The sequence below is a fragment of the Heloderma suspectum genome, chromosome 1 (genome assembly GCF_057233095.1).
Source record: "Heloderma suspectum isolate Gila_16-S chromosome 1, 16-S_ref, whole genome shotgun sequence".
Classification (NCBI taxonomy): Eukaryota; Metazoa; Chordata; class Lepidosauria; order Squamata; family Helodermatidae; genus Heloderma; species Heloderma suspectum.
The window spans coordinates 377,365,483-377,391,928 of record NC_139458.1 but is presented as its reverse complement, the minus strand read 5'-3'; the positions used below and the strand labels follow the sequence as shown (position 1 = coordinate 377,391,928).

The following is a 26,446-nucleotide window of genomic DNA, read 5'->3' as shown; positions in this document are numbered from 1 at the left end:
CATATGTCACTTTAAAAAAAGGACCAGAAGGGGTTGCAGAGCTTATTGGGGTAGAGCAGCCTTCCCCACCCTGGCGCCAACCAGTTGTTTTGGACTGCAACTCCCAGCATTCCTGACCATTGGCCATGCTGGCTGGGCCTGATGGGAGTTGAAGTTCAAAACATCTGGAAGCCACCAGTCCGGTGAAGACTGGCATAGAAGGCTGGTGCTGTGTAGCGTCTTTGTGGGGGTGGGGGAGTAAAGAGCACTTCCTCACTGCATTTACAACTTCCTTTGAAAGTTGTAAGCAATGAAATATGCATTTATAAGTTATAATTTTTATAAGTGCACAGAAATGGGACTGGTCTCCAGTGATATAATGGGCAGTAGTTTAACCAATAGGTGTCCATGTTGCCATATTTCCCACAGCCTTTGTATTTATATAGTGTGATTCTGAGTGTTCAAAGCATACCATTCTGGTCTTAATAACTTTAAGCCTATACCTATATCCTGAGCAATATCTGGCCATGCTTTTAGTTTTTCCAAAGACATCTCACAGGACTTTTTCACCACAGGCAAACTAAAATGCAAACTGGAAAAGCAGCCACAATGCAGCCCGAAGTTGTATTGTTGTACTGCGACATTACTGTTATAATCTACCCACCACAACAACCTCTTCTTTAATAGGAATAATTTAAATTTAACTACTTCTTTCTTAGTGAAAGGGCTCAAAAGGATGTTCATTTAAAGAGATTCCTACGGTTGCGATCCTAATTACGTATGCTTGGAAGTAAGCCTATTGATTTCAATACGATTTGTTTCAGATAAATATGCGTAGGATTGCAGCCTTGGTATACCAATACCCTGTCTCTGTACTTACTTGATGCCACAGCTGCTACTGATGAGTAAGCTGGATGGACATTGCTAGAACCTAAGAATAAACAAGAGAATCCCTTACTATAGAGAACATAAACAGCACTATGCACAAAAATCTCCAGGTAGGGCTACGAAGGAATCCTGCCTGAAACCGTGGAGAGCTGTTGGCAGGCAGTGTCAACAATACTGGGCTAGATGGACCCAGGGTCTGACTCAGTGAGTTGATTCACATGACAAAACAGCCCACCGTGGCTTAATTTACCCATGAGGTCTATTGCACTATGTTGGGCATCTGTGGGTGGCCAGCTTGCCATGGTTTGCCATGTCATGTGAACCAAGGCACCAGGCGTTGCTTGAAGGTTAGACAACCCTCAAATAACCCATAGCTTGTTTTAGAGTTATTTGAGGGTTGTCTAACTATCAAACAACCCCTGCCAAACATTCATTTAGAGGGTTGTCTAACTATCAAACAAATTTGCCAAACATGACAAGCTATGTCAAGCTAGGCGCCTGCGGGCAACATGCAAAAATGGCGCCTGCGAGTGCCTGGCATGATGCAACAGCCCCTGGGGGTAAATTAAGCCATGGTGGGCTGTCGTGTCATGTGAACTAAGTCACCTTGCTATATTCCTAACCATGCCTGTGCACCTGCCAGCTCCACCCTCTGAAAGCTGAAGTGGAGCCTCTAAGTGTACAGCCTCTGCACATATGGCTGTACCTACATAGGCATTCCTATTCAGATGTCACTCTAGGTGAATGGATGTTGGGCGGGGGCAGTGACTGGGGCAGGGCTGGCAGGAATAGTCCTGTTGCCCCCTTGATGCGTTTGGTGTATCTGTGGAGGGGGTTCATTTGACCACCCCTGAGAGAACTATGGCAAAAGCTTTATCTAGTAGTAGCACTCCTGTCCTAGTAGTAGCCTGTTCTAAAGTGTTCAGAGTGTCAGGGAGACATAGAACAACCATATTCTTAAATCACAGCAACCCCTTCCATTCTACTCACCTATATCCCTGACTTTGTGCACTGCAACTTGAGGCTTCACAGTCGCAAATGCTGTTGTCTTGATCGTGATGGTTGTAGTGATGGTTGTTGGGACTGTTGTTGGCTTTGGGGTTGGGCTGACAAATGCTGTTGTCATGATCAGGGGTTTTGGTGTTGTAATGACACCTTGTGTAGCTGGTAATGGTGCTGCTGCTGTTGTCTGATATTCCTTCCGTAGCGAACGTCCTATATTTAGCATTTAAATATAGTATATTAACGTAAAGGAACATGTGATGTGCTATATGTAGAAACTGCCAAAACTATGGTTGGGTCAGACTAACACGCAAGCACAGTGGAGGTGCACAACCAGACATTTTTATTTTTATTTTTATTTTTTTTTAAGAAAAGAAAAAGAAATTAACAATGAGCTAGAACTGGGGGCAGCGATAAGCATGCAAAGGAAGCCTTGTCCAGGGCTGGGAAGAGCAGCCATTCCTCCAAGGGCCAGCCAAGTCCCACACCACTTACATCCCCCCTGTTATTTCCAGTGGAGGCTGGTGGCTCCGATGTCAGTGGGCCAGTGACTCCACTCCAGGTTTCAGTCAGAGCCAGTCAGAACTCTAAAGGAGCTCTCCAAGGTGCTTTGCACTTTGTAAAGCTCCTTTAGACTTTTGACTGGTTCTGATTGAAACCCAGAGCGGATCGGCACCACAAGCCTCCATTGGTTATTTCCAGTTGGAGATTGGAACAGATCAGAGATAACAGTGGGGATTCCCTCCAGGGGGGATTCCTGTAGGCCCTGCAAATTGGTTTAGGCCCATGGGCATGAGGTTCTCCACCCCTGGTGTACATCCAGAGAAGATTAAGTGGAATGCTGCTTGTGCAACGGTACTTTCCTGGGCCCTGTTTCCACAACAATAGAAGTAGAAGGGAGGAGCGGCTCACCCATATTTTTGTAGGATCCACTTTTGGTCTGGGCAGGGCTCCACAAGAGTGTACATCACACCATTCTAAGTGGCTTCACATAACTTACTTCGGGGCAGGGGGGTTGGAGTGAACATCATCTGAGTGGCAGGGGCTGCTCAACCAATAAGAGAGGTTCCCTGCCCCCAGGCTCCGTAAGGAAGGTGCGAAGTAGTTACTTCCGCTTGGGCGCATTTGTATGACAAGCCTCCCAATGAGCCCCAAGCCTCACTGAACACAATGGGTGTTACTTTTGAGTAGACACATATGCTTGTTCTGGGAAAGTGGGGGGTAGAACAAAGGGATGGAAAACCAGCCCCCTTTCTAACCAAACCGATACTATGCAGAATCTTTATAACGAAGCTGTGAATTAGTTACCTCCTAAGGCAATAAAGCAAACAATGGAGAATTGGAGCCTCAAGATCATGCTTAACCACACTTAGGGAACTGGGCTTTAAACTGTGCCATTTCAATTGAGGGGGATCTCTGTAAGTACTGATGTGGGCATTCAGAGGGCGAGCCTCATTGACCACAATGGGAGTTACTGCTGAGGAGACACTAATTGGTTTGTGCAGGGATGGGAAACACACAGGAAACACCCCTTGACCGGGGTCACAGTGAAAGGCATACTCCTGGGCAGGGCTAGCATACCTGAGGTAAATGCAGGGGTTGCTACAGTAACTATACTGGGAAGAACCTGACTTGAGGGAAAGAATCGGACTTTAAGCAGTCTCAGGAAATCCAGTTTTTCCCTGATAAGCTCCGGGGTGGCTGCTGGATGACCATGACGTCACGACTTCCACATGCAGCCAGTTTGAAGTAAATCACTCGTGGAAACAGGCCCCTGGTTCCTCTCTCCCTACAACAGCCTGCTATGCTCTCCCCAAAGCCACTCTTAAGGGTCACCCTCTGGAATGGCATGGGATGGAACACGGGGTGGGGGTGGGGAATGCTTGCAGGAGGATGAACAAAGGAATTTGGTGGGGCTGCCTTGTGCAAGCAGAAATGCTTTTCCCTTTTGCACAACACATCTCTAGGTCCAAGCCAAGGTATCTGGTTTGGTCCAAACCAGGCAGCTTCAGAATTCAGGTACTTCTGACTGGAATGCAGATTTTACTTCATAATGTGAAACTTAGTTCAAACAGATATTATCATACATGAGGGAATATTGAAATAACAACATAGTCATGGGACAGAAGCAAATTACAAATTACCTACCACAGTTCTGCAGTGTTTTAGCAGGACTGCCAGTCTGAGGAGAATTATGATGCAGAGAATAACAATGAAATCCATATCATTTTCAGTTTACCAGTAAGTATAAGTATGCTTATATGAAAGAGGCCACTGGTTCAATCCCTGGCATCAACAATGTCTTAAGTAGTGGGACTTGGAGGCAGCTCTTCATAGCACTGTAACTCCCACTGAATAATTTATTTATTTTTTACATGCATATCCCACCTTTTCTCCAAGGAGCTCAAGGAGGTATACATGGGGTTAAATGCAATGGGACTTTCTCCCTCTCTCCTCACAACTGCAGCCCTGTGTGCCACCAGAAAATCTGCTCTGGAGGGTTTCCCAGCCCTCCATATCAGATTTTGAGGTTGCATGGGCTGGGAAGGGGGGAACCCCTCTCCCGATTTCACTGATGGAACGCCTTCCATCAGTGGAATGACAAGGCTGGATATGACCCACTGTTCTCTCCTCACCCCTACTTTTCATCTAATAGAAACCTGTGAGGTAGATTAGGCTGAAAGAAAATGGCTGGCCTGAGGGAGTTTCCCAGGGAGTTTCATGGCTGAGTGAGGATTTGAACCTGGGCCTAGTCCAGCACTCCAATCATGACACCACACTTCAGATCAGGGGCGCAGAATGTCAGGGGGCCAAATCTGGCCCTGCAGGGGTCTATTCTGGCCCTCCAGGGTTCCCCAGATGGCCACTCCACCTTTCCCCCAACCACCAATTGTTTGGTGGTTTCCCAGCTTCTGTGCATGCTTTCCCCATTCTAAAAGGTTGAAATGCCTCTCCTAAGGAGCTTTAAGCTAAAACATGCTGGTATTTTTGGCCATGCCCCTTTTGCCTTCAGCCCCGCCCACCACTGGAATGTGGCCTGAGAGCTTCTCCAAAATGGAATTCTGCCATCAGGCTGAAAGAGGTTCAACACCCCTGCTTTAGATGGACTGTATACATGTAGGTCCACTCCCTCCCATTATTGATGCAGATGAACAGGGGGAGGCGCTCCCTGCTCGCATGTTTCCTTACGCCCTTTCAGGGCTCGAATATAGCTGTGGATAGGTGGTAAAGATTTTAAGCAAAGCAACGTTTTGAAATACACATATGCATGTGTGCGCGCACGCATGCACGCACGATTTTATGACGCCTCTCCCATGACTGATAGCAGAAAAAAGCCTGATCCAGCTCTTGTTGTGGCAACAAGGCATTGTAATAACTGATGACCCAGGAAGGTGGTGCATCTCCATCAAAAGGCAGTTCAGTGGGTTGTGGATCAGCAACGGCACCATCATCTGCACTTGTTATGGCATGCAGGAAGCTGCTTGTGTGTGTGGATCTCCCTTGTTGGATCAGGAGGAAACTTTGTATCACACCATACCCACATATGTGGAAGGGAACCCACAAACACACACTCCAGCAAAAACAAGCAAGCAAACAAACCCCATCACTTGCCTTTAACAGGTGTGCTTTTTGGAGATGAATATTCAAGAGTCGATGGATACTGCACACCTTTTTGGGGTTTGCCTTCTATGGGAACAAAACAGGAAAGGGCAAATCAGAGACCTTGCAATAAAAGCTCATTGTGTATTTTAAATCAATTAAAATATCAACGTTTAATATGGAATGTGATGTATGTATTTAGCATATGGAAAGCTTAAATCAACCTTCAACGGATCTGAGCTTTGCACTTAGCCATTTCCCTGATTTTCAACTATTCAGTGCAAGATCTACTATTTATTTATTTATTTATTAAATTTATTAATCGCCCATCTGACTGGTCACCCAGCCACTCTGGGCGATGTACAACCCACCATAAAACAATTTAAAACAATAAAATTTTACCATAATTTTTTTTTTTTTTAAATACCCTAACCCACCCCAAATGCCTGCCTGAACAACCACGTTTTTAATGCACGACGGAAGCTCATTAAAGAGGGGGCATGACGGAGTTCCCTAGGGAGGGAGTTCCACAGAGTGGGGGCCACCACAGAGAAGGCCCTCTCCCTCGTCCCCACCAGTCTAGCTGTCCTGGCTGACGGGACAGAGAGAAGGCCATCTGAGGCTGATCTTGTTAAGCGGCCTGTCTGGTGTTGCTGGAGGCGCTCCTTAAGATAGGCTGGGCCGGAACCATATAGGGTTTTAAAGGTCAAAACCAACACCTTGAATTTGGCCCGGAAAACAACTGGTAACCAGTGCAACTCCTTCAGCACTGGAGTGATGTGATCTCGCCGGCAGCTGCCTTTAATCAGGCGAGCCGCCGCGTTCTGTACCAGCTGCAGCTTCCGAACCGTCTTCAAGGGTAACCCGACATAGAGCGCATTACAGTAGTCTAAATGAGAGGAGACCAGGGCATGTACTACCGATGGGAGCAGATGGTCGGGAAGGAAGGGGCGCAGCCGCCGTATCAGATGGAGTTGATACAGCGCTGTCCGGCTCACAGCTGACACCTGAGCCTCCATGGACAGCTGGGAGTCCAAAATGACCCCCAGGCTGCAGACCTGGTCTTTCAAGGGTAGCCGTACCCCATTCAACACCAGGTCAACATCCCCCAGCCTCCTCTTGTCTCCCACCAAAAGTACCTCGGTCTTGTCAGGGTTCAGCTTCAGCCTATTCCTCCCCATCCAGCCACTCACCGTCTCCAGACATTTGGACAGGGATTCTACGGCCAACCTTGGTGAAGATTTAAACGAGAGGTAGAGCTGCGTGTCATCCGCATATTGATGACACTGCACCCCAAACCTCCTGATGATAGCCCCCAGTGGCTTCACATAGATGTTAAATAGCATCGGGGAGAGGATGGAACCCTGTGGCACCCCACAAGTAAGTGGCCACGGGTCCGAAACCTCCTCTCCCAGTGCTACCCTCTGGTACCTGCCGGAGAGGAAGGACCGGAACCACCGCAATACAGTGTCTCCAATGCCCAATCCCTCCAGGCGGTCCAGGAGGATACCGTGGTCAATGGTATCAAAAGCCGCTGAGAGGTCGAGGAGAACAAGGAAGGAGCATTCACCCCTATCCAGAGCCCTCCTCATATCATCCACCAAGGCCGTTTCTGTCCCATGCCCAGGCCTGAAGCCCGACTGAAATGGGTCTAGATAATCAGTTTCTTCCAAGTGTGCCTTCAACTGCACCGCCACCACCCGCTCAATCACCTTGCCCCAAAATGGCAGATTTGAGACTGGGCGAAAGTTGTTCAGAACTTGAGGATCCAAGGAGGGCTTCTTTAAGAGCGGTCTTGATTTAGTTTAATACTGAAGAATCAGCTCCTTAACATTATTTTCCCTTTGTATTTCCTGAGGTTTCTTTGCAAGGATAATGTTCCAAAACTTATTCCACTGAACCAATCAAGATTTAAGTCATGGATGCATGTAAACACACACACACACAGAGCAAAAAAACTGTGTGGTTCCCTTATTTAACTTACATATTTTTTTCCACTGACTTCCATTTCATGGCAGATGATTTTAAAAGCCCATAATTTACAATGATAATAGTAAAGGAATTCAATATGTGTGTGCTACAGCATATGAAAGCTAAATTTGAGTCTAAGTTTAGGATTCCCCGCTTTATAAAGAATGCAAAGTTCATATTTAAACCCTATGTGGGGGATTGTGACAGTTATACCCTAGTACAAACCGCAAACTTTTCATTGTGCCACATCATATGTTACATCTGTTGACGACGTTTGCTGCTCCAAGATACGTTTTAAATAGAAACAGTAAATGTCCTAAGAATAGTGTTTATAAAAACCAGAACATTTTTCTGCTCCTGGAAAGATGCAGAAACTCTGGTGTAAAATGTTAATTATATTGCCCTGTGCCTGCTTATCATCTCTAAGGTTGTGCATTTTGGATAGGAATGCCAAGTTTTATACCAGTAAATTCCAAGATCTTTTCATATGCACTATTGCCAAGTCAGATATCCCCCATATTGTATATCTGATTCCCCTCCTCCAATGCAGAACTTTGCATTCTCTGGTGAGTTTCATTTTGTTTGTTCATCCCGGTTTTCCACTCTATCAAATGGAAGGTGTTACCTATCCCTCCCAGTTTCGTGTCAATTTGTGCTGAAGTGCTTTTTTACTTAGGTGCTGTTGCACGATTAATCACTTTTTAAAACAAAGGTAGGCTAAAGAGTGCAAATAAAAGATCAGAGATCCATGGTGCTAAAATAGCACTGACTGGAAAGACATTTTATTTATTTATTTATTTATTTATTTTCTTAATCTCCCATCTGGGTGGTCACCCGGCCACTCTTGGTGATGTACAATAATACAACAGTTTAAAACAATAAAATTCTACATTAAAACATCGTATTTCTAAAAATACCCTAACCCACCCCAAATGCCTGCCTGAACAACCACGTTTTTAATGCATGGTGGAAGCTCATTAAAGAAGGGGCATGGCAGAGTTCCCTAGGGAGGGAGTTCCACAGAGTGGGGGCTACCACAGAGAAGGCCCTCTCCCTTGTCCTCACCAGCCTAGCTCTCCTGGCTGATGGGACAGAGAGAAGGCCATCCGAGGCTGATCTTGTTGAGTGGCCTGTCTGGTGTTGCTGGAGGTGCTCCTTGAGATAGGCTGGGCCTGAACCATATTTATTTATTTATTTATTTATTTATTTCTATACCGCCCAATAGCCGAAGCTCTCTGGGCGGTTCACAAAAACTAAAACCAAACAACACACAATAAAACAATTTAAAATATATAGAACATTAAAACCACAAAGCCTTGGCTGCAGACCGGGGTAGCAGACGGACCGGCCTGGCCAACACCAGGTAGGGTCCGTCCCAGGAAAATTTCGCAGGGTGGTGGTGGGGAGTGCTCCGTTCCCCCACGGACTCCGGGGGGCTGGATTCTAAAGAATCCGGCCTCATTGGAGTCCGTGGCGGAATTCTCTAACATCCCTAGTCAAAACCAATACCTTGAGTTTGGCCCAGAAAACAACTGGTAACCAGTGCAACTCCTTCAGGACCGGAGTGATGTGATCAGGCGAGCCACTGCATTCTGCACCAGCTGCAGCTTCTGAACTGTCTTCAAGGGTAACCCCACATAGAGCACATTACAGTAGTCTAGACGAGAGGAGACCAATGCATGTACTGCCGATGGGAGCAGATGGTCAGGAAGGTAGGGGTGCAGCCATCGTATCAGATAGAGTTGGTTGATTTTCCTTAAATCAATTGTTAACTTTGTGCTATAATGCCTTTTCATTTAAGTATTATTACATGCACATTTTAATAATTTAAAATATATAGAAAAAAGGCATTTTAGCACAAATTAAAAGACTGATCAAAGAAACAGCACTGTTCTGTGTTTTTTTTTTTAAAGTAGGATTTTCAGTGGCCTGAAAAGAGTCAGAAGACTCAACGGGGAGGGGAAACAGTGATTTAATGACGATGTAAGTGAACAAAGCATGGCAATTCCAGAGTAAACACAGTTAGTGTGGAAGCTGCTGTGGTTTTTTCCACTCTATTGTTATAAAGTGAAATAACTCTGTAGAGCTGCATGTGATTTGAACGATTACCTACTACACTACTGATACTTGATACTTGATAGCCACAATCCAACACAGAGTTAAGTGTATTTAAGCTTCTTGATTTCAGTGGGTAACTCTGAAATGGCTGAGGTAAAACCTACTGCCTGTCCAAGGCTAAGCGTGCTAATTAGATCCGCTTGCTTGGTCCTCCATGCAGCATCTAAAGCAACATCCTTGTGTTTTTCATTTCAGCAAAATAAAATAAATTTTATTAATAAAAATAATATGCAAAAACATAAACCTTAAAAAAACATCAATTGGAAGTATAGTGAGAATTGAATAGAAAAACTGAATACTTTCAGTGCTGCATGAAAACCTGAGCAGATTGTGGATCTAATGTCCATAACTACCCCAAAACTTCAAGTGATACAGAACAAACCATGTGCATTTTCATAACCCACTAGCAGGGAGCTGTCACCAATCTGAATGGAGTCATTCATTTACACATAAGCTAGACCATTTTCAGTAATCTGAAAAGTGAGTACCAGCCAATTTGCATGCCTCCTAGAGTGTTCATCACTGGAGTCCTCATACACTTGCCTGTGCTCCACTTTTTGCATGGTTCTACTAGCTTGGCAACCCTATTTTATTTTCTATGGGCTTTTGTATATACCCTGATTAGCCAAGCTGGCACATCCCAAACCCCTAATGTTTTGTTAAGTGGGAACGCATTGTCAGAATGGCTTTTGTTTTCAACTCTGCATTGGCTTATAGACAATGAGCTCAGTTGCAATGGAAGTAGCTCTACTGTTCAAGCTTAACTTGCCTTCCTATTAGATATCACTCACAGATGACTCACTGCATTTTTTATTTGCAATTTCTTCTACTTTCAACTTCTTCCTGTTTGCTTATCTAATTCAAACACTAGCAAATGTATAGATAATGGTGAAACTTGCAGCTCATTAGAAACCAGTGGAGGTTTTGCAACCTGACACTATGACAGAAGGATTTCTTTCTTCTGCTTTTTCAATGGATTTGTTAATCAGTAGGCTGATTTGTTATTCTGCCTCAGCCCAACCCAACATTGCTAAAGTTTGGAGATACATTATTTCCTTCTGTAAATTCCTTTCACATCAAATGTCATATAGCGGAAGGCTTAAGCAGAGTTTTTATCATGCTTTTCTTATATTGGACATTAACGGCTTCCATTTAAAAAGAGAGAGAGAGAGAGAGAACTCATTTCGAGGCATGCTTATTGTCTGATCATCTGATTAGTGGTCTTTAAAAGCATAAAGTATGGCACTACCAAAAAATAATTAATTAGGTCCAGCATTACCTGAAACAATGAAGGACTCTCTCCATCGTGGTAAAGACAATGATCGGATTCCATGAGAGAAACTACCCTTGTAACCAGATTGTCCAGCAACTTTTTGAACCAGGATTTTCCCTCCAGACTTGTCAATTGTACCACTGCAAAAGTAATGCATTCAAATAAGAAACATCCCTGATGTTCTTCCTCTCCCGGCCAGCCCCCCCACAGCTAGACAGCCAAAAATGGCTGTCTAGCAAAAAAGAACAAGGCAGGAGAGTAGTGGAGGGAACAATCCCACTGTGCCTCTCCTGCCTTGCTTTGGATAGGCGGTCGCCTCCGAGGTTGGAGGCAGCCGCCTATCTATTTAGGATTGCACCCTTAATGTTTGAAGCAGCTGTAATATACATTTATTCATTAACGCAAAGAACAACTCTTTGGAATACTAGAAAGTTTGGTTTATATATAGTCTGTCTGTCTGTCCGTCTTAGCAATTTCATTGCCATGCAAATTGTGGAGAAGATCTATATTTTTGGTCAATTAACAGGAATGAAATACATCTCTCCACAATTTGCATGGACATTTAATAGAAAAAGTGGAAACTGCAACAAAATGTTGCATTGTGGAATGCTTCTGTTCAGGATTCCATGCCCTTTTCCAGGATACTCTATTCAATACTCTTGCCCCATTTTTCCAGACCAACCCCCTCCAACAAGCACTTAGCATTCAGTGTTCATTGAGCATTCTCAGTCCTGATTCAGATGCTAGAGTGTTTGTTTTGTCTTTTGTCCCCTTAGAGTTTTCTTTCTACATTTTGGCAGGGTAATTCTGAAAACCCTGGGGTTCCCCCAAACCTGATAATACCTCCTTCTTGTGTGTGTATGGTGCTGTTTTGGTTACATAAAAATCTACACTTAAGAGAATGAGTTTACTATTAGTATATAGGATGTCTGGGTACACAATTCTAGTCAGTAGGTGGCAGAATTCCTGAGATCTAGCCCAAACATCAAAGAGGAAAGCTATAATATAATATACCATCTAGCGTTCATCTCTTAAATCTATTCACATGTTAAGCACCTAACCTATTTTTTACTTCATAATGCTTGCCTTGCATCTTTTTGCAGAAATACACCATTTATTGAGTTGGGGTTGGCTGGGGCATGCTGGAAGTTGTAGGACTTTTTTCTGTCTAAACTTGCATAGAATTGTGCCGTAAAGTATCAGGTTTCTCCAGTTCTATTTTGTCCAGTCAGATAACTTTATAAAGTATGTGGGTTAGGGTCTCATACAAATAAACTGAGTATAGCAATTACCAACATCCACAGGTGCATTCCTTAGTAGAAATTGCCTCTTGCCATAAGGAAGTGCTTTTCAGTAGGTGTCAAGTATATTTCCTTCACTCTGACTTGGGTCTGCTTCAGATTTGAGGGCATCCTCCCCCAGCAAAGTGCTGTTTTCTGGCCACCCAACATCTGTGGGGCCCCTGAAATCAGTTAGCCCCTCTCCCCTGGTAGGTTCACTGGTGGTGGTGGGTAGCAGTTACAGACACACTATCTGCACTGAGCGGCTGTGAGCAGCCAGCCGATCCTTTCACATTTCCTACACTGTCCCAGGGCAGCATCACTCTGGGACATTGCATGGATTTTTAAATGGTGGGCAGCTCACCGCCACCCAACCACAGAGTCCCAAAACCAGGAGATGGACATGTGAGCAGATGTGGCCACTCCGCAGGTGTCAAAGCTGTCAGGCCTTGGCTGCTACCCAAGTATGCTGAGTGAATGTAGATTGCACAATTCCGCACACTGTTTTTGAGGTTGGGGACTGAAGCTTCCAGGCAGACATGAGCGCCAGGACTCAACTGTGCACTCTGTAATTCCTTTTCTGAAAACTTAAGGCTTGGAATAGCCACTCTTACCTGTGGTGATTAAAACTCACAGCCAGGTGACCAGATGGAGATTGGTTCTTTGATGTCTTTCTTACTGTGTCACCAATGATTAACAGAGAAATGCAAAAGCAGACGCACTAGCAAAAGTTTGTGTGGGCTATTCTTTTACATATATTCTTTAATTTTTTTCTCAGACGACCTTATCTACTCTTCCATCTTCCATCCCCACTAATGTGCACCTATGTCTTGTACATCTTAACGCTGAGTGGAAGCAATGGCTGTCAGGGCTGGCCCGTGACATTTTGCTGTCTGAGGCAAAGGAGAAGATGATGCTTCTCCCCATTCCATGCACAAAAGCTGACCACACTGGTAGAGAGGAGAAAACATCCACCACCGCAGCTGAGAGAAGCAGGGTAACGTGGTGCATGCAAGGTAGGCTGCATGGCACACACAGCTCTGTCCTCCAACACCTTGCCATTGCTACCTACCATTCAGCAGCTGATGTCTGAGGCAGCTGCCTTTCCCTGCCTAATGACAGGGCCAGCCCTGGCAGCTATGGTACTTTTATATAAGCACAGTACCCATGGAAAAGACAGAAGTGGCATGTAGAGAGCTCTGTGGCTGAACTGGAAGTGGTCTCCCTGCATTCAGATCTAACATACCTACTCTTCTCCAGGCCAGGTCAAGATCTTAATCAAAATGGTTCAGGAGCTTTTCAGAACATGCCTAGTTGTGTGCGGCATCAATTGGTTGGCACCTGTGATGTTACCAAGACAGCTCCCCCCAGTGGAGGCTCATGGCTCCAATGTCAGCAGGGTGGTGTATCCGCTCCAGGTTTCAGTCAGAACTAGTCAGAATTCTAAAGGAGCTACCCAAGGTGAATAGCTCCTGTAGAATTCTGACTGGTTCTGACTGAAACCTGGAGCAGATTCACCACCCCACTGACACCGGAGCTACCAGCGTCCATTGGCTCCTTCTAATCCCAACAGTAGTTCTGCACTTAATTTTTCCCCATTTTAAAAAAAATATGAGTAAGGTAGCAAACAATATAAACAGATAAACGATATAAACGGATAAACATACATGTGATTTTTTAAAAAAAGAAAAGAAAAAAAGGAGCTCGTCTCCCTGAAGGAGAAGCAAGACTGACATCTGAGCTAGTGTTCAGTCCAGTGGTATGTGGATCTTTCACATAAGCTGTCTTTATATTACATCTCTCTTTACCCCTAGAAGGCTGTTACTGCAAATAAATGTGAAGTGTCTACAGTGCTAGCTGTAGCTGTCAGAGCAGCAAAGTTAAAGGGAGTTCAAAGGTGATTAGTCTTAGGTGGTTGGCTGTAGAACTGCTGCATTTGTAGAATTCTTCCCTCACACCCTGTGAGTTTTTAACACCTTTCCCTTTGGTTCTGCACATTGTCTTAGATTAAAGGCCAACCCTGCTGACCTGTGAATAGCAGCACCACATATACTGGAAAAAGAAGCATAGATATCAGTGCCATAGACTCGATATTTGACATCTTGACATCCTGAAGGACACTTAGCAATAAATTCTGGATTTATGATCTTCGCAGCTTTGATGTCACAGTCAATCTGAGGAACGTCTGTGAACACAAATGCTAAAGTTACTTTTAATATTGGTGTCCTTAGAGTATAGAAGCAATACAATTAACACAAAAGTGTTATGTCTAGGCTATCTATTCATATGGATTTATGCCATTTTTTTAGGTATGTAATTTTTAGGTAGAGGAGACTAGAAACCCAATGTTCATTTTATGTGTTCTCTGTTTATATGACAGCAAGAATATTACTACTGTGCATTTAATTCTATATATTATAGCCCAGTCCATCAGTTTGCTGTAAGTCAAGAATATCTGCTATGCCCACCCAAGTCTCAGAGAATTCTTCACATGTAGCCCACATGTGAAGGAGCTCTGTATTCTTAGATCTCACCCGTGGTTATGGTTCATGGTAAATGAGTTCATTTAGCCTTGGAGGTCACTCAGAGTTAAATCTCTGAGTTGGAGAATGGATACGTCTTGTCTCTCTAGAGTGCATGTAAATAAATCTACATAAACGCTTAAACTTCATTTCAGACACTGCAGTTGCTGAGTTTCATTTTGAACTGTCGATAACCTATTGTATGGTTGTTTTTCAGTTATATTCTTTGGGTTAATTAATTACCCCCTTGGCTTTTAAGTCAACGGAGGTCAGACTATTACAGATCAAATACATCAGGCAGTAATGATATGGGGTGGGGGGAGGTGTATGTATGTATGTATGTATTTATATTATTTATATACCGCCCCACATCCAAAGATTTTGGAGCAGTGAACAGCAGATAGGATAAAAGAATAAAAACTGGTTAATATTTTTTTAAAAGAACTTCTGATAAAACTGAGTTTTGATAAACCGTGGCTGGTCACTCAAGGAAGGTCTCCCGAAATAACAATGTCTTCAGGAGGCACTGAAAGCAACACAATGTTGGCGCCTGCCTGACCTCCAAAGGCAAGGAATTCCATAAGAAGGGGACCACCACACTGAAGGCTCTTTTTCTGGTGGACTCCAGTGGGGCCATGGTCCGTGTGGAACCACCAGGAACATGCCCTCTGATGACCTCAGTGACCGGCAGATTGGCAAGGGAGAATGCGCTCTCTCAGGTATCCTGGTCCCAAGTTGTTTAGGGGGGAACTCAAGGGAGAACTCAGGTGATGATCCTTGATATGAGAATTGGGATGTTGTAAGCATGCCCTTATTTTCTGTATGTATTATGTGCAGAACTGTAAGAAAATGTGTATTAAGTGTTGCTTCTATTGGCTGTTTCCCTAATGTCTCTTTTAAAGACACAACCCAGGATCTAAACACATATTCAATTTTCAACAGGGTCGAACACTTCCATTTTAGATCAGTCATGTTCACAGATTTGTTCACTCACGTAATTTAGACTTTTTGTTCTTCTTTGTGGCTTCTTTAGTTGCATATATACAAGGCAGCAACAAAGCTGAAACAGAGTAAGTTGAAAAATATAAGGAAAGCACAAATCATCTTGTATGAAGCAGCAGCATCTTGTGTGGGCAGCACTTAACTGGGTCCAGTTGGCAAAGGGAAAAGAACAAATTAGACACACTGACATAGCTGGGAAAATAAATTGGCCACAGCTTTATTGGCTTTCACTTGAATAGGCTTGGTGGTGGCATAGGGCGTGGACCCTGTCATCCGCCAGCCCACCTGCTGTCCAATTCTCCCTTCCTGGGCCACATGCCAGGAGTGCTGGTGGTGGATCGCGGGGCCAGGGGCAGCTAATGTGAATCCTTTTCCACCGTCCCGGATGTGGCCAGCTCACAGCCCCCATCCTGCCCCGGTCTTGGTGCCACATCCCCAAGAATCCCCACCGTAGGAGAGCGGCAAACCCAGTCCTGCTCCCCCTCACCAGTGGATCCAGCCCAATGCCTATCATGCCTACATAGTTGTGACAAATGTTATAAAATGAAGCATCCACAAAGAATTTACTGATAGTCCAGATCAACTTATTTACAATGGAATTAATCTTGCAATGGGGAAGGCAAAAAACCCTGCACCGTCCTGGCCAATAGGTATGCAGGTAAAACTCCTTCCTGGCCCCATTAACTGGCGACAACTTCTGCTACTGCAAGACATTTTAGTAGGGATGTACGAATCCCGGTGGCAGCGTCTGCTGGAGGGGGGGAGGCGCTCCGTCCCTCCGCCCGGAATCCTCGATGGGGGGGGAGGCGATCCGGTCCTCTCCCTCCAGAATCCTCAATGGCTGGCTCTGCTCTGCGGCGGCTCTGCTGAGCAGCCGGCCAGGCCAGGGCCATCCACAGCCGGATTTCCGGCTGCGGACTGGCTGCTGGGTAAAAAAAACACCAAAAAAGGCATACGCAAATGGCGGCGGCTATGGCCGCCGCCATTTGCGTTCCTTATTTTTCGCCATCTTAGTCTACGTAAATATTTACGTAGACTATTACGGCGAAAATAAAGGGGAACGCAAATAGCATAGTGGGTGCTATTTGCATCCCTTTTTGATTTGCCGTTTTAGCCTACGTAAATATTTACGCCGCCATTTGCGTACGCGTTTTTCTTTTTTTTTAAACCGGGACGTGATAAGCTACGTAAGTCTTTATGTAGCCTATCACGTCTCTGTAAAAAAACCCAAACCCCAAACGACCAGACTGCAAATGGCAGCGGCGGCAGCCAGTCAGAAGACCAGCCGCTGCTGCCGCCAAAGCTGCCGCCGCCGCCGAAACCGCCGCTGCCTGGAACATCCGCCCCAGGTAAATTTCGTCCCGGGGGGGATCCGCAGGGGGGGGGCAGGCCGTTCCGCCATGGATTTTGGGGGGCCAAATGCACTGGCATTCGGCCTCACCGAGATTCGTGTTGGAATTCTCTGACATCCCTACATTTTACTACCCATGGTAGGTAGGTTGGGATGTCAGCGACTGCAATTCTGCAGCTGTGTGTGAGGCCTGCTTTTTGGGTCCTCAGGTTGAACTGGAGGGAGAACAAAGGAGAGAGATCTCACTCCAGTGGGTCCACGCCTTTGGCCCACCCCATCAAGCCCACTGGAGTACCAATTGGCTCAGCAGTCCTCTTCCTGGGAAGGCACCGACTTGCAACTGTGCAGCCGCTCCCCGTCAGCCTTTGTGGCTGTGCAGCCGCTCCTCGCCAGCCTTTCCTCCCTTCTCTGCCCAGGTGCATGCCCCAACAAATCACAGCTTCCTGATAAGAGCGGAACTCAGCTTGGATAAAGCTGAAAGGACATGCAGTTGTGGGTTTTCTGGGATTCACAGTGCAACCCTATGCATGTCTACTCAGAGGTAAGCACCACTGCATTCAAATGGGGCTTACTTCCAGGCAAGTGTGAATAGGATTGCAATCTCACACTGATGGTTTATAACTGTCTTTAAATTCTCTCAATTAATTACTATATTTTTTCTATCAGTACATCTGTTTCGCCAAGCTTTGTATACAAATTGTATATTCTTGTTTTAAATTGTAACCCTTGGGAAGACACTGATCTGTCTTTTCCGAAAGAATACTTTAACCTGACCTGAATCTATGGGATAGGGCAGGCTATATACAAACAAACAAATAAATATTATACAGCTCAGTTAATTACTTACCAAAGACCATGGCAGTAGCTGTTGTTGCCTTCATGGTGATAGAAATAAAGCCCTGGAATTTTAATAGGGTTCAGTGTAAAAAATTCAATATATTCACACTTAGTTTTAAAAGGTCACTTTCTAATATTACCTATAATATTTATTTTTATTTATTTATTTATTATTAAATTTATTAATCGCCCATCTGGCTGGTCACCCAGCCACTCTGGGCGATGTACAACATACAATAAAAACAGTTTAAAACAATAAAATTCTACAATAAAAACATTTTCTAAAATACCCTAACCCACCCCAAATGCCTGCCTGAACAACAACGTTTTTAATGCATGATGGAAGCTCATTAAAGAGGGGGCATGACGGAGTTCCCTAGGGAGGGAGTTCCACAGAGTGGGGGCCACCACAGAGAAGGCCCTCTCCCTCGTCCCCACCAGTCTAGCTGTCCTGGCTGATGGGACAGAGAGAAGGCCATCCGAGGCTGATCTTGTTAAGCGGCCTGTCTGGTGCTGCTGGAGGCGCTCCTTAAGTTAGGCTGGGCCGGAACCATATAGGGTTTTAAAGGTCAAAACCAACACCTTGAATTTGGCCCGGAAAACAACTGGTAACCAGTGCAACTCCTTCAGCACTGGAGTGATGTGATCTCGCCGGCGGCTGCCTTTAATCAGGTGAGCCGCCGCATTCTGTACCAGCTGCAGTTTCCGAACCGTCTTCAAGGGTAACCCCACGTAGAGCGCATTACAGTAGTCTAAACGAGAGGAGACCAGGGCATGTACTACCGATGGGAGCAGATGGTCGGGAAGGAAGGGGCGCAGCCGCCGTATCAGATGGAGTTGATACAGCGCTGTCCGGCTCACAGCTGACACCTGAGCCTCCATGGACAGCTGGGAGTCCAAAATGACCCCCAGGCTGCGGACCTGGTCTTTCAAGGGTAGCCGTACCCCATTCAACACCAGGTCAACATCCCCCAGCCTCCTCTTGTCTCCCACCAAAAGTACCTCGGTCTTGTCAGGGTTCAGCTTCAGCCTATTCCTCCCCATCCAGCCACTCACCGTCTCCAGACATTTGGACAGGGATTCTACGGCCAACCTTGGTGAAGATTTAAACGAGAGGTAGAGCTGCGTGTCATCCGCATATTGATGACACTGCACCCCAAACCTCCTGATGATAGCCCCCAGTGGCTTCACATAGATGTTAAATAGCATCGGGGAGAGGATGGAACCCTGTGGCACCCCACAAGTAAGTGGCCACGGGTCTGAAACCTCCTCTCCCAGTGCTACCCTCTGGTACCTGCCGAAGGACCGGAACCACCGCAATACGGTGTCTCCAATGCCCAACCCCTCCAGGCGGTCCAGGAGGATACCGTGGTCAATGGTATCAAAAGCCGCTGAGAAGGAGCATTCACCCCTATCTAGAGCCCTCCTCATATCATCCACCAAGGCGACCAAGGCCGTTTCTGTCCCATGCCCAGGCCTGAAGCCCGACTGAAATGGGTCTAGATAATCAGTTTCTTCCAAGTGTGCCTTCAACTGCGGCGCCACCACCCGCTCAATCACCTTGCCCAAAAATGGCATATTTGAGACTGGGCGAAAGTTGTTCAAAACTTGAGGATCCAAGGAGGGCTTCTTTAAGAGCGATCTTATCACAGCCTCCTTGAGGGCTGATGGCATCACTCCCTCCTCAAGGGAGGCATTCACCACCGCCTTGATCCCCTCACCCAGTCTCTCTCTGCAGCTCATAATGAGCCAAGATGGGCAAGGATCAAGTAAGCAGGTGGTCGGCCGTACCGATGAAAGCACCTTGTCCACTTCATCAGGAGGAAGAAGCTGGAACCGATCCCACAAAACCGGTTTGCCACAGGCCGCCTCTTGCTCACTAACTGTATCCACAGCATGCAGAGTAACACACCTAATCTGATCAATTTTATCTGCAAAGTGCCTTGCCAAGGCCTCACAGGAGGCCTTAGAATGCTCCAGTGGTTCCGGAGCCACAGGACCGACCAGACTCCGGACCACTTGGAACAGCCTCCTGGGACAGCACTCTGCAGACGCGATGGAGGCAGCATAATATTCCTTTTTTGCTGCCTTCACCGCCACGTGATAGGCTGAAGATACAGCTCTAGCCCGTGTCTGATCGTCTTTGGAGCGAGACTTCCGCTACCGGCGCTCTAGCCGTCTCACCTCCTGTTTCAGAGCTCATAACCGCGGATTGAACCATGGTGCAGTCCGAGCCCTGTTCAGGGGGAGAGGGCGTTTCGGAGCCACCTGATCTAATGCCCCAGTGATTGCGGCATTCCAGCCACCCACCAGGGTCTCGACCGAGTGGCCGTTGGCATGCCCGAGAATCCCCAAGCGCGTTCAGGAATCCATTTGGATCCATAAGACGCCTGGGGCGGACCATTTTAATTGGTTCTCCACCCCTGCGGAGGGGTTGTGGAACCGAGAAGTCCAACATCACCAGATAGTGATCTGACCATGACAAGGGGGTGGTGGATATACCCCCGACTTCAAGATCACTCCCCACTTCTCCAGAAACAAACACAAGGTCTAGTGCATGACCGGCTACATGGGTGGGCCCAGTTAGAATATGGTGCAGCTCCCAGGAGGCCATGGTCTCCATGAAGTCCCGAGGTGCTCCTGTGAGGATGGCCTCCGAATGTACGTTGAAGTCCCCCAACATCAGTAAGTTAGGGGACTGCACACGCACATCAGAGACCACCTCAAGCACCTCGGCCAGGGAGTCAGTCGTGCAGCGGGGTGGACGGTACACGAGCAGAATCCCCAGACTGCCCTTCGGGCCCAACCTCCAGTATATGCACTCAGCAACCTTGGTCTCCCGGAGAGGGGGTCTGGTGAAGACCAAGGACTCTCGGTAGATAACAGCCACTCCCCCTCCCCGATCCCCAGCCCTCGGCTGCTGTGCATACGAAAATCCAGCTGGACACATGGCTGCAAGGGTTGGAGCAGCAGCCTCGGCCAGCCAGGTCTCCGTAATACATGCCAGGTCTGCACCCTCATCCAGGATCATGTCACAGAATATATACAGAATATAAATTCTGTATGACCAGCTCTGGACACACTTGATATAGTGTGATGATTATAGTGGATGAAATACTAGCTCTCTGCATTGCTTTCTCAGCCACTGAAAGTTCAACACTGAACAGGCTGGTTCACACATACAGTACATGTTTGTCGAAGACACTTGATGTGTGTGTTTATATAAAACATTTCTATCCCATCCTTCCTCCCAGGCATTTAGGATGGGATTTCCTCATCTGTGAAGGTAATCCTCATCCTTATCATACCTTTATCCTATTAAGTATGTTAGACTGCGAGTTATTGGAATAAAGCAACACAGGAAGCTGCTCTAATCTGAGGCAGACTATTGGCCTAGCTAGTCCAGTATTGTCAATACTGAGGGTGTTTCCAGATGAGACTTTTATAGCGACCATCATTCACAGAATGTTTACGGAGGGTCCAGACATCATTTCCCACTTGTAACTCTCCCATGTTTTCCCACCGCTTGCTCTGTCTTTTTCCTTACTGCAGACAATCCATTAAAGGGGTGGGGGTGGGGAGATGGAATTGTTGCACAATGCCTTCTGATAGGTCATGCTGGGAGCCCTCTGTCTGGAAACATCCCAACCAGCAGTGACTCGCCATGGATTCCAGCAGGAATTTTTCTAGCTCTACTTAGAGATGCCAGGGATTGAACCTGGGACTTTCTGCATGTAAAGCATGTACTCTACCTGATTTGTCCATGACCACCCAGTAAGCTTCATGGCTGAGAAGGAATCTGAACCCTAGATTCACTGGTTCATGTATAACAATCTGTTGACTACACTACATTGGACAGATGGAAGTCTCATGTCACTGTACTTTATCTCAACCACAGTGCTTTTCAGTGAAAAGCATCTGCAACAAAATCATTTCATCAAAATCATTTCATCAAAAATGTAGATGTCAGGCAGAGGCAGGTGCCAACATTGTGTTCCTTCTGGCGCCTCCTGAAGACGTTGTTATTTCAAGAGGCCTTCTTTGCATGACCAGCCGTGGTTTGTTAAATTCCACTTTATTGGGGTTTGTTTTTAAAAAAAATGTTTTAACTCTTTTAACCTGCTGTTTTATTCTTTTACTGTGTTGTTCACCACTCTGAAATCTTCTGATGTGGAGCAGTATATAAATATTTTTATTTATTTATTAATTTATTAAATTTCTTAATCGCCCATCTGGCCGGTCACCTGGCCACTCTGGGCAATGTACATCAACACAAACAGTTTTAAAACAATAACATTTTATATCAAAACATCATATTTCTAAAAATACCCTAACCCACCCCAAATGCCTGCCTGAACAACCATGTTTTTAATGCGTGGTGGGAGCTCATTAAAGAGGGCTTCCGCCATGCATTATTTATTTTAATTATTTAAAATAATTTTAAAAATAAATAAATACGTAATTTAAATATTGTAAACAAATAACTAAATAAATAAATAAAAGGAAAAGGAAAGTTTGTATTTTAAAAAGAGGGGGTTAGGATACTGTTAAAGATGAGCTGGAAAAAGACAAAAAGCGGAAAGCTGAGGAGAAAACCAGAGACAAGATAGAAGTAGAGACAACAAGTCAACTGAGCACCTTACAAGGCTGGAAAAACAAAGGAGACTCCACATTCTACTTCCTCCACTTAACTTTTCTCTACTTCTAGGTCTACCTTCTCTTTCTGTCCTCTCAGCTTTTCCCTTCAGTTCTCCTCTTGTCCTTTTCCATCTTCAACAGTCTCTTAACCCTCTTTTGAAAACACAAAGTTTTTCCAAAATAAAAGCGGCCAGGTTAAGCGTACTTGTTTTAGTTTGGTTCTCAGTCGAAGGCTGCAGCTGTTGTTCATTTGCAGGTCTGATCTGAGAAATTTCAATGCCTGGACCAGATGATAGAATTTGGAAAAGACATGGATAATATTCCTGTAGTGACTGGCTTTGTGGGTATAACAACATCTGCATAAAGCAGATGTTTTCTTATTCAACTGTAATTTAATAAGTTATACTATATTTGTCTAAGACAGGTGCAGAACATCAGTAGTAGCCAAATCTAGCCCTCCTGGGGTCTGTGTCCAGCCCTCAAGGGTTCCTCAGATGGCTAAACCTCTTTTCCTTTACCACCAACCATTTGGTGATTTCCTGTTTCTGGGGCAGTTTTTGCTCCATTCTAAAAGGTTGAAATGCTTCTCCTCTTGATGACCCACAAACCCACTCAAACCTAGAACAGTGTTCACCCTATCAAATATCTCTTTGAAAGGGGATTTCATAAAACTAAAGTTAAATCCTTTCTTTAAAAGAATAATACTGGGGGAAAAATTTTGACATTCTAAAGAAAACGACTGTTTCAAACCACATCTAAGTTACAGAAAGCCACCCTTTTAAATTATAGTAATATTGGCAGACTGACCTTTATGATGCCCTTTGATACAGCTGTAGGATGAAAGGGAATGTTTAATCACAGTCCTCATAGACAGTTTGGGCATGGCTAATCTTATGTTTTTCAATGGAAGTGCTGGTTTTCAGTATTTGATTTCCACTTGTGGATTACATGTGCGAACAGGAATTCTTTATGAGCATTATGTGATTATCCTGGGCAGTGTAAGCAGTTTATTGTCACTAATCCTGTGAAGTCAGCTTGTACACTTTTTTTCTACAAGAAGGGTATGTGAACATTTCACCCCTCTCTTAACAGATTGGTGTTATAGCTGCTGCTGCAGTAATAATATAACGAACAGTAGGGGACTATGACCTTTTAAAAAATAATTTGAGGAAGTGGCTTATGGGGAAACAGTATTAACCTTGCATATAGGACTTTGACTACAATATAGCTTTACATGGGATACAGAGAATACCTGGCATGGGAATTGGTGAACTGGATGTAAATTAGCACATGTTTTTATTAGACCAGGCCTGCACAACCAGTGACCTGGCCAACCAAACACAGCTCACCGCCCATATATGGTGATCTGTCAGGTGTTTGATAAGTCCTATTTTTGCAGTCCTAAGAGGTTTTCTGGTGGGCCTGCATACATGGTGAGTATGGGTTAGTGGGTCACATGGTATGGAACCCTGCTTTAAATACTGTCAAAAATACTGAATTGCTACATAATATCTATGGAAATTTTGTTGCAGACAACAACAGAAAATGAGATTTATTAAAGAACATAAGAAGAGCCCTGGATCAGACAAAGGCCCATCTACTCTAGCATTCTGTTCACACATTTGCCAACCAGCTGCCCGTGGGAAACCCACAAACAGGACATGAATGTAATAGCACTGTACCGCTCATGTTCTCCAGCAACTGCTGTACATAGGGATACTGCCTCTTATAATGGAGGTACACATAGCCATCAGGACTAGTAGCCATTGACAGCCTTCTTCTCCAGGAACTTATCTAACCCCCTTTTAAAGCCATCCAAATTGGTGGCCATCACTATATTTTGTCGTAGCGCATTCCATAGTTTAACTATGCACTGTGAAAAGAAGTACTTCCTTTTATCTGTCCTGAAGCTTACACTAATCAGCTACATGGGATGTCCCTGGCCTCTACCATTATGAGGGAGGGAGAAAAATGTCTCCCTATCCACTTTCTCCACACCATGCATAATTTTGTACACCTCTATCATGTTTTCCCTTACTTGTCTTTTTTTCAAGCTAAACAATCCCAGCAGTTGTAACCCTCCCTTACAGTAGAGTTGCTCCAGCCCCTCAATCATTTTAGTTGCCCTTTTCTGCATTTTTTCCAACTCTACAATATCCTTTTTTAGGTGCATTGACCAGAACTGTACACAGTATTCCAAGTGTGGTTGTACCATAGATTTGTATAAGGGGACTATCATAGAATCATAGAATAGTAGGGTTGGAAGGGGCCTACAAGACCATTGAGTCCAACCCCCTGCCCAATGCAGAAATCCAAGTCAAAGCATCCCTGACAAATGGCTGTGCAGCTTCATCTTGAATACCTCCAGTGTGGGAGAGCCCACCACCTCCCTAGGTAATTGGTTCCATTGTCATATTGCTTTAACAGTCAGGAGGTTTTTCCTGATGTTCAGCCGGAATCTGGCTTCCTGTAACTTCAGCCCATTATTCCGTGTCCTGCACTCTGGGATGATCGAAAAGAGATCCTGGCCTTCCTCTCTGTGACAACCTTTCAAGTACTTGAAAAGCGCTATCATATCTCCCCTCAGTCTTCTCTTCTCAAGGCTAAACATGCCCAGTTCTTTCAGTCTCTCCTCATAGGGCAGTTTCCAGTCCCCTGGTCATCTTCGTTGTCCTCCTCTGAACCCTCTCCAGTTTGTCTGTATCCTTCTTAAAGTTTGATGCCCAGAACTGGACACAGTACTCCAGATGAGGCCTAACCAGTGCTGAGTAGAGGGGAACTAGTACTTTCCGGGATTTGGAAGCTATACTTCTATTGATGAAGCCCAAAATAGCTTTTGCCTTTTTTTACAGCCACATCACATTGTTGGTTCATATTCAGCTTGTGATCTACAACAATTCCAAGATCCTTCTTGCCTGTAGTATTGTTGTGCCAAGTATCCCCCATCTTGTAATTGTGCATTTCGTTTCTTTTTCCTAGGTGCAGAACTCGGCATTTATTCCTATTAAATTTCATTCTGTTGTTTTCCGCCCAGTGCTCCAGCCTATCAAGATCACTTTGAATTTTGTTTTTGTCTTCCAGGGTATTAGCTATCCTGCCCAATTTTGTGTCATCCGCAAATCTGATAACCAGTCCCTGCACCTCCTCCTCCAAGTCATTAACAAAAATGTTGAAGAGCACTGGGCCCAGGACTGAGCCCTGCAGTACCCTGCTCGTCACCTCTCCCCAGTTTGAGAAGATCCCATTGATAAGCAGTTTTTGAGCCCAACTGTGGATCCACCTGATCGTTGTTTCAGCTAGCCCACTTTGAGCTGGTTTGCTCATCAGGATATCATGGGGCACTTTGCCGAAAGCTTTGCTGAAGTCAAGGGATTGTCTGCTTGCATCTCCTTTGTGCAAGTTTGTGCTCCCTGTTCTGATTAGGGCAAGACTTCAATTTTCTGAAGGAAAACCTTTGGTGGACCACTATATAGGGCTGGTAAGCTCCATTCAACCAGGTGGATCTCAGATTGTGCACACCAGCCCTACATGAAAATGTAATTTATTTATTTTCACATTTATACCCACTTCCCAATGACAACACTGAAGTAGGTTGCAGCAGTAGCTAGGGCTGCCCACTGATTAAAGCACATTTCCCCAACCTGGTGCCCCCAGATGTGTTGAGACTACTGTGGACATTGTCCACAGTCAACATGGCCTGCTGGAGGTTATGGTTGTTGTAGTCCAAGACATGTGGAGGGCTGGATTAAGGGCTGGATTAAGGGCTGGATTAAAGAATTTGTAATTGTCTTTTCTAGTAGTGAACTGACTGCTTTATTTAATTAACCACATTGCTACTACTGATGTGTTTTTCCAGATAGTGAAGAATAAGTAGAATATCTTAACAACTGACTACTCCTTTTTTGAATGAGCAATTATTTTCATCTCTATAAAGGACCAAAATAGCTCTTAATTTTCAGCCTATCTGGTAAAAACTGGCCTCCAC

The 26,446-nt window shown here is 45.1% G+C and overlaps 1 protein-coding gene across 1 annotated transcript in view; it reads right to left on the bottom strand.

Moving 5' to 3' along the window:
* VIT (vitrin) overlaps positions 1 to 17,867 on the bottom strand; it is a 50,280-nt gene extending 32,413 nt beyond the window's left edge. Inside the window, exons 1-7 of the mRNA XM_084828333.1 lie at positions 17,834 to 17,867; positions 15,628 to 15,693; positions 14,140 to 14,296; positions 10,838 to 10,971; positions 5,482 to 5,556; positions 1,858 to 2,082; positions 860 to 910 (exon numbers count right to left, since the gene is read on the bottom strand). Of these exons, the coding sequence (XP_084684459.1) occupies positions 860 to 910; positions 1,858 to 2,082; positions 5,482 to 5,556; positions 10,838 to 10,971; positions 14,140 to 14,296; positions 15,628 to 15,693; positions 17,834 to 17,867 (742 nt within the window). The remainder of the gene's footprint in view (positions 1 to 859; positions 911 to 1,857; positions 2,083 to 5,481; positions 5,557 to 10,837; positions 10,972 to 14,139; positions 14,297 to 15,627; positions 15,694 to 17,833) is intronic.
* Positions 17,868 to 26,446: the final 8,579 nt, after the last annotated feature.